The following is a 15,897-nucleotide window of genomic DNA, read 5'->3' on the forward strand; positions in this document are numbered from 1 at the left end:
GGATATCATCAATCCCAAAAGTGGTTTCTGAGGTCAAGAGAGGATCCAAAAAAAAAAAAAAAAAAAAAAAAAAAACACTGAAAGGGCAAATTACCACTTTCATTTTATTTTTGTATCCCACTTCACATACTATGGTTAGATCTGGCAGTAGATTAGAGGTTATTTCTAAATGTGCTAAGAAGGAACTATACATTGTCAACTCTGTTCTTTAAACTCAGTTTCAGGTAAATATAAAGTAGCATACAACATATGTTAAAGCCTAAAAGCAAATAACTTTACTATTTGTAGATAGGTCCAACTGTGTCTGCAGTTAGATAAAAAGTGCTTCTCAAGGAAGAAAAAAAAATATAATTGGCTTAGAGCCATCCAATCCCCACGGTAATGCTAACTCCCTGAGAGAAGAGCTTACAGGTTAAGCAAATGCCAAGTTAGCACAGAGTAACACAGAATAAGGTATTAAAAGTCACACTGGAGACATTCAGATTGTAAGAATTTACTGATATTGTCACTGACTGTAGAAATTTTAAAAAGCAAAGAGAAGTTATTACTCAGGCAAAAAGTTCTGCTTTCACTTAATGTACAACAGGACAAAGGTATTTAAAATTGTCAAAGGCCCTAAAAAGATTTTGAGCATGGTCCAGGTAGGCATGGGCAAATGTATTCATAAATTGCCATAAGGCAAGGGCAAGAAAACTATGATTCACGAACCATGTTTATATGAAACACTCAGTATAAATATTCCTAACACTTAGTCTGGTATTTTACATTGGTCAATTATCACTTCTCTAACTATCCCTTTCTCCAAATCTAGATAGAATATTCTAGAATCATTCATGTTTAATTTCAAGCCTGTAGAGGAAATCTAGAAAACTCTTGCTACCCATGCATGTGGCTGGCTTATGTTTTATTCTACTATATGCACACTGTCCACATTTATGCCTATTACTCCACTTACCTTCAACCCTAAAATCCTGAAGCATATGAACCAAAACTATCTGTATCTTTCCATAGCACAGAGTGCTGAGATAGGAGAATACTGTAACTAGTGATGTAACATATAATCTAATGAGGACAATGCTTCCCAGTTCAACTACTTCAAGGCATATTTCATCAGTTATCCTCATTATAAACCATTTGTGATTCTCATGTTTAGAAATACCATGAACAGTTATTATTCCTTTTTCACCAACGAAATACTTACCACAATGCCAATGAAAATGTTCCCCATTTTTTTGTCCTTAATGTTTTCCTTATTTTCATAGATACATAGAAGGTAGCTGGTAGAAGTATCAGTCAGTATCTCATCAACATCTACAGCATCATCCAGCTTGATCAGAGGATTCACATGTAATAATGATTAAAGAAAAATAATGTCCTGAAGTGCCACTAATGTTTAATATTAACTGTTTTCTCCATTAAAACAATGGTTCATTTTCTGAGTATTTTCCTCTATGCAAAACTCTTCCATGCAGCACATTCTTCTGATTTACCATGAGCATAGCTGTATGTCTTCTTTTCCCTAAAATGTAAGGTTCATGAGGACAGGTAACTATTATTGTCTCACTTCCAAAGGCCCTAGGAGAATACATCAGATGCTGTGGATGCCCAAATATTAACCCCCTTTAATTGGATGATGCTGAGACTTGAATTATTAACAATTCTAAAATACTTGATTCTATAAATCAAAGCATAAATATACTAAAATAAGTATAAATTAATTTTTTTCTTTAACATACCTAAAGCTCCCAGAAAGATAAAACAGTTTTAAAAGACATTTTAAAAAATCAGAAATAAATGTGTATGTGTGTAGGTTGTGCATGCGTGCATTTGTGCGTGTGTGTGTGTGTGTGTGTGTAAAATGAGTCCATTAATCCAATTCTCAAGAGGTAAAAGCTAATTCTGGAAAAAGCTGGTCTGGATACATCCAATTTGGGTATAAGAAGATAAAAGAAAGAAGGAAACACTGCCAAATTCGTTCTATGAAGCCAGTTATCACCCTGATACCAAAACCAGATAAAAGCATATCAAGGAAAGAAAACTACAGACCAATATCCCTGATGAACACAGATGAAAAACTTCTTAATAAAATGCTTCAAATTACATTCAAAAACACACTAAATAAAGATAGTACACCATGATCGGGGATACAAACCTAGCTCAACATAGACAAATCAATAAATGAATTCACCACATAAATAGATTTAAGGACAAGAATCACATGATTATTTCGATACAGAATAAGCATTGGACAAAGTCCAGCACTCATTCATGTTTAAAACACTAGAGAAACCAGGGATAGAAGGAACTGACCTCAACATTGTAAAGGCTATATATGACAAACCAAAGGCCAATATCATACTGAACAGAGAAAAACTGAGAATATTTCCTCTGAAAACAGGAATAAGACAAGGATGTCCACTCTCACCACTCCAATTCAACATATTCCATAAAACTCAAGCCAGAGCAATTAGGCAAGAGAAGGAAATTAAAGGGATAGAAATAGGAAAAAAAGAAGTCAAATTATCTGTCCACTGATGACATTATCCTATGTTTAGAAGACCTGAAAAACTCCAAGAGAAGACTTCTAAAGATGATAAACAAATTTAGCAGGATACAAGAACAACATATTGCTTTCCTATGCACCAATAATGAATCCGCTGAGAAAGAAATCAGGAAAACTATCGCATTTACAATAACTTGAAAAAAAAAGCAAAACCTTTAGAATAAATCTAACCAAGGAGGTGAAAGACCTCTATAAAAACACTGAAAAAAGAAATAGAAGATCTTAGAAGATGAAAGACCTCCTATGTTCTAGGATAGGCAGAATTTTATCAAAATGGCCATACTACCAAAGCAGCATATAGATTCAACACAATCCCCACCAAAATACCAATGACATTCTTCACAGAACTAGAACAACAACAACCAAAAAAAAAAAAAAGTTCTAAAATTCATTTGGAAGAATAATAGACCCAGAATGGCCAAAGCAATCCTGAACAAAAAGAGCAATTCTGGAGGCATCACAATACCTGATCTCAAATTATACCACAGAGTTACAGTAACAAAATTAATATGGTACTGGCACCAAAATAGACATGAAGACCAATGAAACAGAACAGAAGACCCAGAGACAAACTCATATACTTACTTATAGCCCTATGATACTTGACAAAGATGCCAAAAAGAGAAAGGATGACCGTTTTAACAAAAGGTGCTTGGAAAACTGGATACCCATATGTAGAAGAATGAAATTTGATCCCTATCTCTCACTCTGCACAAAAGTCATTTCAAAGTGGACCAAAGAAAATAGAAGATCAGTGGAGTAGAAGAAAGGGATTGAGGGAGAAGGAGATGGGACAAGAGAAGGAAAGAACAATGAATGAATCTGACCTAACTTTCCTATACATATATGAATACACCACAGTGAAATCTCACCATTATGTATTTATCTACTAGGTACTAATTTAAAAACAAAACTATAAGTAAACAGAAAGATCAGTAGAATGAGGGGAATAGGGGGATGGAAGAGGAGAGGGAAAGGGGAAGTAGTGGGGACTGAATTAGAACAAATTACAATCCATGCTTTTACAATTATGTCCAAATGAATCTTAATGTTATGTATAACTAAAAAGAACCATTTTTTTTTAACAAAAAAGATCAAAGACCTAGATCAAAGACCCAGGAATTAGACCAGAAACTCTATAACTTCTAAGAAGAAAATGTAGGCTCAACATTTCAACATATAGGCACAGGCATCAACTTACTTAACAAGACTCATTAAGCACAAGAAATAAAACCAAGAATCAATAAGTGGGACAGCATCCAATTAGAAAGCTTCTGCACAGCAACAGAAACAAGAGTGTGAAGAGAGAGCCTACAAGATGGGAGAATGTCTTTGCCACCTGCTCCTCAGATAAAGGATTAATATCCAGAAAATATATATATATATATATAAACTTAACATCAAAAAAACAAATAACCCAATAAATAAATGGGCAAAAGAACTAAACAGATATTTCTCAAAAGAAGAAATACAAATGGCCAAGAAATATATGAAAAAATGGTCAACATATATAGCAAATAGGGAAATGCAAATTAAAACGACATGGAGATTTCATCTCATTCCAGTCAGAATAGCAATTATCAAGATAACAAATAGCAATAAATATTGGTGAGGAGATGGGGGAAAAGGTGCATTCATATATTGTTGGTGGGACTCAAAATAGTGTAACCACCCTGGAAAACAGTATGGAGATTCCTCAAAAAACTAGGAAGAAATCACCATAACACCTAGCTATCCCACTCTTTAGTATATGTTCAAAAGATCTAAAATCCACAATATAAGAATGCAGCCACATCAATGTTTTTAGAGGTGCAATTCACAATAGTCAAGCTATGGAACCAGTCTAGGTGCCCATCAACAGAAATTGATAAAGAAAAAATAGTATATATATACAATAGGGTTTTACTCAGCCATAAAGAATAATGAATTTATGGCATTTGCTGGTAAATGGACGGAACTAGAAAACATTATGCCAAGTGAATTAAGCTAGACCCAGAGAGTCAAGGATTCAATTTTTTTTTTTTTAATGGAAACTAGACCAAAATATACGGAGAGTGGGGGGCAAGGGCAAGGGGAATCCCATAAAAATAGAAGAGAGATTGATGGGGTGGAGAAATGAAATTTAGGGGGAAGGTAAAAGGATGGGAAAAGAGAAGCCTAGTGGAATGAGCATGACCAAACTTTCCTATGTACATATATGAATACACCACAGTGAATTTTGCCTTTCTGTATGTTCATAACACTGATTTTTTTATTTATTCTAATCAATTATACCTGACAGTAGAAAGCTCTTCAATTCATTGTTAACGGAGCATAATTTTTCATTTCTCTGGTTGCACAAGAAGTAGGGTAATGATGTCTGTCTCATTCCACCATCTTCCTATCCCCTTGCTCCATTCCCTCCCTCCACTTTGCCCCATCCAAAGTTCCTCCAACTCATTCCATCCCGCGCCCCCCTCCCATTATGGATTAGTATCCACTTATCAGAGAAAACATTCAGTCCCTGTTTTTTTTTTTTTTTGGATTGACTTATTTCAGTTAGCATGATATTCTCCAACTCTATCCATTGATCTGCAAATGCAATAATTTTATTCTCCTTTAATGCTGAGTAACATTCCATTGCACTCATTTTTAAAAAGTTATTTTTTAAAAAAAGAGCCATAAGCATAGCAGATGTGAAGCAGGGAAGGATACTCTTTTACGAATGGGTTTCAAGTAGGAGACTCAGCTTAGGTAAAAAAGAAAAAAATAAACTACCATGTTTTTACAGCCTGATCAGATTAGAACAACCAAAGGGATGCAAATGGTTTAGAGTTTGCTCCGAATGACAGTTATTCACTATTTGTGATCTTAAACAACAAAATAATCCTCAGAATTTGCATAGAAACTAAGAGGCCTCTAAATATGCAGATTTGTAATAAACCATAAAAGATATACTTTAGCACATGATTTAAGGCCTTCTTTATCCCTAGATTATTTTATTATAAGAGACCCAACCTAAGTAAACATTATTAAATGCACCCTCACCTTATTTTATATACAACTATTTGGCTTTAAAAACAGAATTTTATGACTTTGCTTTTAAAATTACTTGGCTTCAATTAACACAACAAATTTATGAAAATCTATAAATTTGGCAGCAATCATTGGGCATACTGAAGATTTCTGCAAAGTAATAAAGTTTTACCCACAATCCATTTTCAAAAGCAATAAAATCTTCACGAATTAACAATTAATGAAGATGGCCTATATTATATTTTATAAGCATTTAAGTGTATTTTAATTTTGACTTCGTAGTTTTCTTTCCACATTAAGTTACTAAGTTATTATTTTTCAGGTCTCAAAGTAGGAAGATCCTAAGGAATGTACAGCCCCTAAACACCTAACCTTTGTCCACAAATGATCCAAGAAAACACACAATTTCAAATCAATTGCTAACTTGACATTATCATTTATTAGGTTCACTTCTTCTTGCTCTTAGTATATGATGAATTTGTATTTCACTATGACATTTGAAAATGTTTCTAGTTACTATCAATCCTTCCTCTTCATTAGTGCACTATCCAAGGATTCAAGTAACTGTACCACCTCACCTCATTGAAAAGGTTCCCAAAGGACTTTTTTTTAAATGTCACCTTAAAACAAAGCACTTATAACAACTAAGAGAAAAATTACTATTCGAAAAGGATATCTTCTCCAATGAGTGTGGATTTTGTATAAAGAGCAGTCAGTTTCCGGGAAAAGAGAGAACTTTTGTTGTCTCCAATAGCCTTTAATGCTGCAGTTTCAGTTTGCTTTACAACTCCCACCTTCAACAAAGTAAGAGATATTTAATATCAAATCTGATGAAAAACCAATCTAACAAACTCATTTCAAAATGCTTAAATATTAATTCTGAAACACTTAAAATAAGTGAATTAGTCCACAGTGTCCAGATATAAGGTTTAAGCAACAAGGAACATGAGCAGCTGACTAGTGTACACAAATCACTAAGAAGCACTCTGTTACTGAGTCTTAAAATTTTTTTCTGTAAATACCTAACAATATGCTCTTAAAAATCAAGGTACGTTAATAATTATGAAACATTTTTCATTTCTTCAAATGCCAAATTCTAAAACTCATTAAAGCCTGCCTGTTACTTTAAAGGCATGTTTTCACTCCCTGGAAGAGAATCTCCCTCCCTTCTCCCTTGAAGTTAAAAATCAAAGCTGACCTTATATCCTTTAGCCACAAGACGGCGTACATGAACAAATAGTCTGTGAGTTGGTATACTTGCTGTCATAAAGTTGTGATCTAAATGGCAATAAATATTCAGCTCCCGGGCAGCAATCTAATATTTAAAAAAAAAAAAAAAAGAAAGAATGTTAATAAATTTCTATTTCAAGATTCCATGTGGGATTTGTTCACTTTGTTAAAAATTCATCAAGGTATACACTTAGGATTTGTGTACTTCTCTAAATGTGTGGAACATCAATAAAAAGTTTGAAAGAAACTCCCCATATAAATTCCCTGGTCTCATCTATTTTTTGGCAGTTCCTACCACCTGACATCAGGGCCAAAATCTGTATCTCTAAATGTCTCCAAAAAATGACAACTCTTTTTCTATGTCCTTAGATGTTCCAAAACCTAAAAGTGCTGAGCTGTCTTTACATAAGGACTATTCAATATAAAAAGGAAGAGGCCAAAGGAATAAGAATTTTCTATGCAAATGGCATATACAAATAACTGATGATTAGAAGATACTACAGAGTATGCATAAATAATAAATCCACTTGGACAGAGGAAACTTTTAATAAGTGACATGAAGAACTCTCTAGACTGGTTAGTTAATTAATGATGCATGGTTGATAGAAATGCAAAAACAGGAAGCAGTCCCTGATTCCCTGCTTTCTTCCAGAACACACTTAGACACCACTAAATAGAGCCATGGAACTCTCTTCCAGTACTTTCACTCCTTTACCCCAACCCACGTCTAAACTGTATTCACCCATCACTGAAGACAAGAAAATATCATCCTCTACTATCTATGGTCAAAAAATTCACCATTTAACCTAGATGGTTTCTTTCTCTCCTTCACCCATAGGATGCCAGCTATGTATCTGTTCTTTTTTTAAATATTTTTATTAGTTGTTGATGAATTTTTTTTTTATTTTATTTATTTGTATGTGGTGCTGAGAATCAAACTCAGTGCCTCACACATGCTGGGCAAAGGGCTCTACCACTAAGCCACAATCCCAGCCCCCGTACCTGTTCTTAACCTCAGGAAATATGTCAATACTATTTCATAACACAGAACACAATGGAACTTAGAGAACACCACCTTTCTGCCACAACATGATTCAGAAAACATGAACAAGAAAACATTGGCCAACTCTTCTCTTCCCATCCAAGGGGTGGCAGATGTACTACATCATCATGTTCTGATGTTATATGACCTAACCAGGCCTGAGACTATGTAGTCATGACAATCAACCACCGCTTCCAGCAAAAGCTTCCCTCTACTTGCCCCGTTGAATGTGCAAATTCACTTTAAACCTTCTTGATCTGTATCAAATACCCCCAAGTTAAATTGAGACACAGCTTAGGCTAAGATCGAAAGATGACTGACACAAAGACCTGTGGGTAGTTGGCAGAATTAATGTGCTCTTTTCATTGAAACTTAACTTTGTATCTGGCTATGAAAATTTATTAATTAAGGTAAGGAGAACTTCCATACATCTCAAAAAAAAATTGTTTTTCGCTTGAGATTCTCCTAAAAAACATATTTGTGGGCTGGGGTTGTGGCTCAGTGGTAGAAACTTTGCCTACCATGTGTGAGGTACTAGATTCAATTGTCAGCACCATATACAAATAAATAAAATAAAGATCCACTGACAACTAAAAAAAAAAAAAAGTTTAAAAAAAAAACACATTGGCAATGGTTCATCCATCAATTGATTCATCTAATAAACTTTTTATGGATGAAAAGTATTGGCCCAGCACCATAGAAAATAAACAGTAACATTCCAGTAGGGACTCCTCACTTCTCCCCCACAAGTCTAGCTCCATCAACTTTGCTTGTGCTTGAGTTTTATTTTAAATGACAGCATTTTAAAGGGTGACTGATCAAATTAGCTTTTCACAAAGTCAAGAAATAAAACAAAAATATTGAAAAATATCTAAAGCTGAACAAGAAAAACATGAAAACAACTTACCTCTGCATCTTCCCCAAAGAATCTATACTTATATCCACATTCCACACACAAAATTGCATCTTTATGCTGCTGTTTCATCTCTATATATTGCAACTCTAATGGTGTGTAGATGCTTTTCGATCGTCTATTAGATGGTTTATCAGAAGTTTTCTGTAAGTTTTCGTGAGTCCTATGTGATAGGCCAAACTGACTGTCCTGGCAACCAAAAAATTTAAATAGTTTAACAAGAATAAACTATTATACTAAATTCTCAGAGAAAGAAAATGCAAAATTAGCAAAAAGCTAATAGTTGGTAAATCTAGGTGAAAGGTTTCCCAAGACACAATGTAGTATTCAGGCAAATTATCCCTAGACCACTGGGCAATTATGTTCAATTGGTAGATTTTTACCATTCATCTCTGTCTTTTCAAGCTCTCAAATAGCTTATTGCTTGTAATAATGTCCTTATATTGTTTCTAGATAACCCTTCTATTTGATTATTTCTAATTTCACAGAAAAATCAAGTTGGTCATTTTATGTACAAAGCAATATGTACAAAGGTTTGAAATTTTTTCAAAGTAAAATGTTTTAAAAAATTATGAACCAAAAAAACAAAAACTGCCAGTATTTAAGTAAATTTTGCAAATCTAACCAACCTGAATGTTTTATATACTTCTTTTTAAATTTGAGGTTATTGGACCTATAATTAATAAACATTTATTTTCTTATTTATTCCCAGGTATACAATGAATAAAAGTCAACTGGGGATAAATCTTGGGCAAAAACACTTGCAGCAAGCATGCCAACATCTAAAGCTGCACTTAATGTTTCATGTTTCCAAGCATGCTCTAAAAGATAGTATATTCTATAAATCTGTATTACAAGAGAGAATCATCATTGTTTTGGTAAATAAATAGGGGAAAGAAGTTTTGGGAAACAAAGAGCATTGGGCTACATTTTCAATATTAGTACTCCTACTATCCTGAACTTCCTGTAATATAAAACCATAATTAATTCCAACTTACAGCTTAGAGAATATCCCTTGATTATTAGACTTGATTAAGAAATGGAAAAAATGAGACAAATTGATAGGATAAATCAATTTCTAAGTAAGAGCCATGCTGTCACTCTCAATATCTAAAAAGTTACTCAACTACCACTGGAATAAAAAATATGCCCTAAAAAACTAGTGAGCAGAAGAAGAAGAAGGGACAGAGAGCAGAAAAGTGTAGTCTCATATCAATAGAAACCCCAGAAACATGTATTCTGTGGATGTCAAGTAAATATTTTTAAGAAAAAAAAAAAAAAACAGCTTAGCTGGGACGGCACAGAAAGACATTAATTTCAAAAAGACTCAATCTATCTAAATAACATAGCCCAGAAAACTTGCAAAGATTCGCAATAGGAAGGTGTAGAGAGGAATGGCCAAAGAAATGTAGCTCATCATAACATCTGAGAATGCAACTGTTTTTCATTTTGAGAGATTTTCAATTTTGTTTCTATGACTCTTATATAAAATTCCAGGAATACTACATAATATAAAAGTTAATTAATACTTACAAAAATATATTTCCTAGAAAAAAAGTTGCTCTCATTTTTTTTTAACTTATTCTTTTACTAAATAAGACAGACTTCTGGGGGGTGGGGTGGAGGGGGGAGTTCTCTCCATGTGGGATACTAACAAGTAAATCTAAGTACTTGATTATTAAGCAACTTATTTTTTTATATGATTTGGGTGGAAATATTTCTCAGATATACTATATTTTCTTTAATATTCACAGAGGCAGCATGTTGAACTCAACTTAACCTTGTCTTGACAATTCAGAGTGATCAGAATAAATTTCAGAACCTATCCAGAGTCATGTTGACCCTTCATTAATATCCCTAGACCACTGGGCAATTATGTTCAATTGGTAGATTTTTACCATTCATCTGTGTCTTTTCAAGCTCTCAAATAGCTTATTGCTTGTAATAATGTCCTTATATTGCTTCTAGATAACCCTTCTATTTGATCATTTCTAATTTCACAGAAAAATCAAGTTAGTCATTTTATGTACAAAGCAATAGTAGATAGGCTCTACTGAGCCCCCAGGGTAAATGTTCCAATTAATAAAATGAGATTTCATAGACTTTATGATTTCTATCCATAATGATCACCCTATACCATGGTGAACTGCTTCTCAGTATTAAAAGGTAATAGAAAAGAAAACATTCTTTCCTTTTCTGATGACCTAAGATAAGTGAGTTTAACCTACAGTAGCCCATTTGAGACAGAAGTCCATAGATCTGAACTTTGTGGGAAGGGAAAACTGTAAGCAAAATTCTATTGTCCTAATCATTTTTCTAAGAAAAAGTACATTTCATTAAAATTTTAATAAATAAATATATATGCATATATATATACACACACATATAAATTCAAAAAGCATTTCTCTAATTCAATGATCATCAACCATGTCTACACATTAAAATAAGAGCTTCTAAGAAAATAGCCATGCACAATTCTCAGTGAAGACCAAATAAATAAGATTCTGAAGGAAGGTTCTAAATACCAATTTTTGTTTTGTTTTGTTTTGTTTTGTTTTTAATTTCTCCAGATGAGTCTAATGTAAAGCTAAGGTTGAAAGTCAACCATTCGTCTGAATTATAGATTTCAATGATGGTGCCAGACCAGATTCTGCAATGATAGGAACCATTAATAAGCCACAAAATAAACAGTAGAAGAAGTAAAAACACATATTTATTTGGTTTATCTCTAAGTTTACTTAATACATGCCAAGCTTTCAACTGGAAACCTCAAAACATTGATAGATAGATAGATAGATGTTGCCCAACATTATTTTCCATGCAAATCATGAAAACTTTAAGGAGAGCTATAATAAAATTATGCGTGTATCAATAATCTAAAAAATTCCCCCAAGTCAGTGGTTCCTAATCCAGGCAGTAAGTACATCACAGCAGTAAGTACATCACAATCAGAGACTGTGGAATAAGGGAGGTTCTAAAATAAAGAGTATTGGCTCAAAATAATTTGGGAGTCTTTTAATTTTTTGTTTTGTTTTGTTTGAACACAAACCAATTCATCCCTCATAATACACAGCAAATTAGAATATCCATATGCTAGAATTTCTTATGTTTCACAATATATCTGTGAAACAAAAGATCTGTCAGGTAACTCAGATGATCAGTCAAGTGTCCTCAGTGACCCCACAGAAACTAAAGGATTTCAAAACCTACTGTTCTGGTTAACTGGAAATACATCTATATAACAATTACATACCTTTTGGTTCACTTGGGATTTAGAATCTTCAGAAGAAACTGCATTCTTTGCACGTTGAAAACTGATATCCTCAAAATCAGTACATTTTGGTAGAACTGCAAACCTCTCTTGAAGAGGTGCTATCTGGACTCTATTTTGAGGAACGGCAGAATCGCAGCAGAATTCTTTCAGTTTTTCCAGAGACTTTGAGACAGTCCTGGTCCTCAGACATTTTTTTGGCTCTTGGAAAACAAATGAGAAGAAAATATAACCACGGTATTTTGGTCTCATTATATCAACTTATAATAAACATAGAATTTTCTAAAAAGGGAGATTCCCATTAATGGACTGAACTATAATGTAATAAAGGAATAAAGAACATCAAGTTCAGGGTAAAGGTGGCATATTCAAGCATACACCTGATTTCACTCATTGCTGAGACCTCATTGAATAACTACAGTAGCAAGCTGGGGCTAGAGTTCAGTGGTAGAGCTCTTGCTTCTCCTGCTCACATGCAAAGCCCTGGGTTCTATCTCAGCACTACAAAAGAAGAGACAAAGAAAGGAAAACTACACTGCAGTTTGATTCTGGTTTTTATTTGTTGGTTTGTTTTCACATTTAAGGACAGACAGGAGAGGAGAGGCAACAATTGCAAATGAAATCTCTGAAGCTAGAAGGGAAAATAGATGAGCTCTCACCAATCAGCCCACCCAACTCAAGCTAAGTCCTAAGTCAATAGTTAAGAAAACCAAGGACCAATCCTATTTGCAACACAAAATGATCAAGAGACTGGGGAATTACGGCACCAGTAACTGTGGAAATGGAATACGGGAAGATCTAAAATAAAGGCACTGACTTCAAGTAATTTGGTTTCTAGACCCCCACACACACACTCCAAAGTTAAAGGCAACTATCTTTTCCTCACCTCAGAAGCAGATGGGAGATAGCTCTGGAAAGGCAAAACAGGCATAGCTGATGGAGCAGCAACTCAGAAGGGTGATGGGAATGTACATTGACTATATGCTGACACCCCCAGCCTCTCCAGAACCTAGGAAGCTAGGAGGTTTCTAATTGAAGAATCTGACCAGATTAAGGGGAAAGTCTTAGATAATGACATCAAGGGTTCACCAAGGAAATCCAATCACCCCACTCAAACACCTGTTTTCCTGCTTCCAAGCTTTGCACATGCTATACTTTCTACGTATCAAAATTGTATTCATTCTTCAAGTTCCATCTCAAAGCTATCTTTTCCATGAAATTCTCTAATTCTCCCAGCTTTAAATCGTTTTTCTTTTACATTCCTATAAGAAGCTCAAATTTTTATATAGTACACAGTCTGCCTAGTAGGAGTTGTTTATAAGCAAGCAATCCATAGAGAAGGGATCTATCATTTATTGGATCTTTACCATGTACCACAATATATTATTTCACTATTTAAAGCAATAGTATTAGGTAGCGATTAGCAAATATAAGGGAACTGGGGTTGCATGAATTTATCATCTTTTACCCTTCCTATGAAAGCAAGAACATTCTGAGGGCACAAGTGATATTCTGTTTATTTCTGAAAGTATAAAACTTTCATATTTTAAGTGTGTACACAGATTTCCCTCCTGTGGTTTAAAAAAAAAAAAAAAAAAAAAAAAAACTTTTCCAGAATGTAGGTCAGTGAAAATCTTGGGGTTGTAGTTTTTTAAAACACAAAACAAAACAAAAGACGGATCTTTAGCTGAAGTGTTGAAAACAGAAGTGAAGTACTAAGGCTCTACTGCATGGTGTATGTTTGTGATTGAGTAAAACTCAAACTTCATCACTTCCTAAAAGATTTATTACATTTTATTTTTACTTATGTCTTAACGTTATTAGTGTCTTTTATCTCTGTATGGTGGAAATACACATTATGGTATGTTGCTGCTACTTTGCAACCCTTCTGATTCAAGAAAGGTGAAGCTTTAGGGACAGGCTCACCTAGTGCTACTCTGACAAAATTTAAAAACAATCCTGAAAACAATCAAAATGACCCATGAGGAAGTTAACTAATTGCAAGAATAAAGTACAACACTCTAAAGAAATACAAAATCCAGTAGAAAATAATAAAGAATTCAAAACAGCCACGATCCAATCAATTGCTGGATATGTGAAAAGTATGAAAAATCAGTTCAATGATGCAGATCCAGAGAGGACAGATATGATGAAATTAATATATACAGACATGTTTTATAAATACACTCCACATAACGAGAAGGCAAAGAAAAACATAAGCAAAAAGAGGGGTAAAAGGATACTTTTTTTTCTATTAATAGTTTTACTGAGATATAATTCACACAGAGAAATTGAAGATATTATTTTTAAAAAAAGGAACTTCAGAGATAACATCTAAAATATATAAAACAGGGCTGGGGATGTGGCTCAAGAGGTAGCATGCTCGCCTGGCATGCGTGCGGCCCGGGTTCAATCCTCAGCACCACATACAAACAAAGATGTTGTGTCCGCCGAAAACTAAAAAATAAATATTTTTTAAAAAAATAAAATATCTAAAACAAAAATTTCACTGAAAGTGCTTTATAGCAGATTAGATGCTACAGAAAAAAAGATCACTGAATTTGAAAGCATTCTATCCAAAATGAAACACGAGGAGAAATAAGACCTGAAAACAAAGCTTCAGTGATTTCAGGTACAATGTCAAGTAGTTCAACATCCCTGAAATAAACTTTGAGAAGAAGAGAGAGGAAGGAAACAGAAAAAAAGCAGTTGAGAAAATAATGCCTAAAAGAGCTTTCCAAATTTGATGAGAGCTTTAAACCCATAGACCCAAGAAGCTTTAAATGAGCTTCAAGCAGGATAAAAATCAATTCAAAGTGGTCTAAGGCCCAACAAAATCTAATCTGTGGAAATCTATAATGATGAGAAAATCCTAGCCAAGAGAAAATGGACAGGAAAATTGGCCCTCTATAATTAAAACAAAACAAATGAACAAACCAAAAAAACCTAGATTGTCACATGCTAAAAATCAAAAATCCTTGAACATGGTGACTCTCTTTCTTCTAAATACATGAATTATTTAATATATACTTTACCTTGTTTACTATGATTTCTCTTATTTTAAAAGCATATTTTTTAGTATATTTTCCAAGGTATGTTTTACCTTTGATTATTTCCATGATTTCCAAAATACATTCTAAAATCACTTTTCAAAAGTATGTAAGTTCCCTTATGAATACAAAGTTTTCCTCTCCTGTGGAAACCAGATTTAAAAAAAAAAAAACAAAAAAAAAAACACAATAAAAAAAAAAATTGTAAAAACTGGATATGTGGCTCAGTGGTAAAGAATGTGATTTAACATGCATGAGGCCATAGGTTCCATCTCCAGCACCAAAAAAAAAAAAAAAAAAAAAAAAAACCTTGTAAATTGAAAAATTGAGAAATGAGGCGGATATGAAAAATATTCAACATCCCTAGCAATTATAGAAATGCAAATTAAAACTACATTGAGATTTTATCTCACTCCAGTCAGAACAGCAATTATAAAGAATACATGTAACAATAAATGTTGGCAAGGAGTGGCCAAAAAGGTACACTCATACATTGCTGGTAGGACTGAAAATTGGTACAACCACTTTGGAAAGCAGTAATGGAGAGTCCTCAGAAAACTTGGAATGGAACCACCATTTGACCCAGTTATCCCACTCCTTGGCATATAGCCAAAAAACTTAAAATCAGCATACTATAGTGATGAGGCCACATCAATGTTTATAGCGGCTCAACTCACAATAGCTAAGCTATGGAACCAAACTAGATGCCCTTCAACGGATGAATGGATAAAGAAAATATGGTATCTATACACATGGAATATTACTTAGCCACAAAGAAGAATAAAATTATGGCATTTGCTGGTAAATGGATGA

At 33.8% G+C, this 15,897-nt stretch overlaps 1 protein-coding gene across 1 annotated transcript in view; it reads right to left on the reverse strand.

The window, feature by feature from the left end:
- MSH3 (mutS homolog 3) overlaps positions 1-15,897 on the reverse strand; it is a gene marked incomplete at its 5' end in the record, with an annotated part of 194,987 nt that overhangs the window by 173,488 nt on the left and 5,602 nt on the right. Inside the window, 5 exons of the mRNA XM_081276914.1 lie at positions 1,202-1,345; positions 6,253-6,372; positions 6,777-6,893; positions 8,758-8,952; positions 12,017-12,237. Coding sequence (XP_081133040.1) covers positions 1,202-1,345; positions 6,253-6,372; positions 6,777-6,893; positions 8,758-8,952; positions 12,017-12,237 — 797 coding nt within the window. The remainder of the gene's footprint in view (positions 1-1,201; positions 1,346-6,252; positions 6,373-6,776; positions 6,894-8,757; positions 8,953-12,016; positions 12,238-15,897) is intronic.

The sequence above is a fragment of the Spermophilus citellus genome (assembly GCF_964194105.1).
Source record: "Spermophilus citellus genome assembly, chromosome: 1".
In the NCBI taxonomy this organism is placed as follows: domain Eukaryota; kingdom Metazoa; phylum Chordata; class Mammalia; order Rodentia; family Sciuridae; genus Spermophilus; species Spermophilus citellus.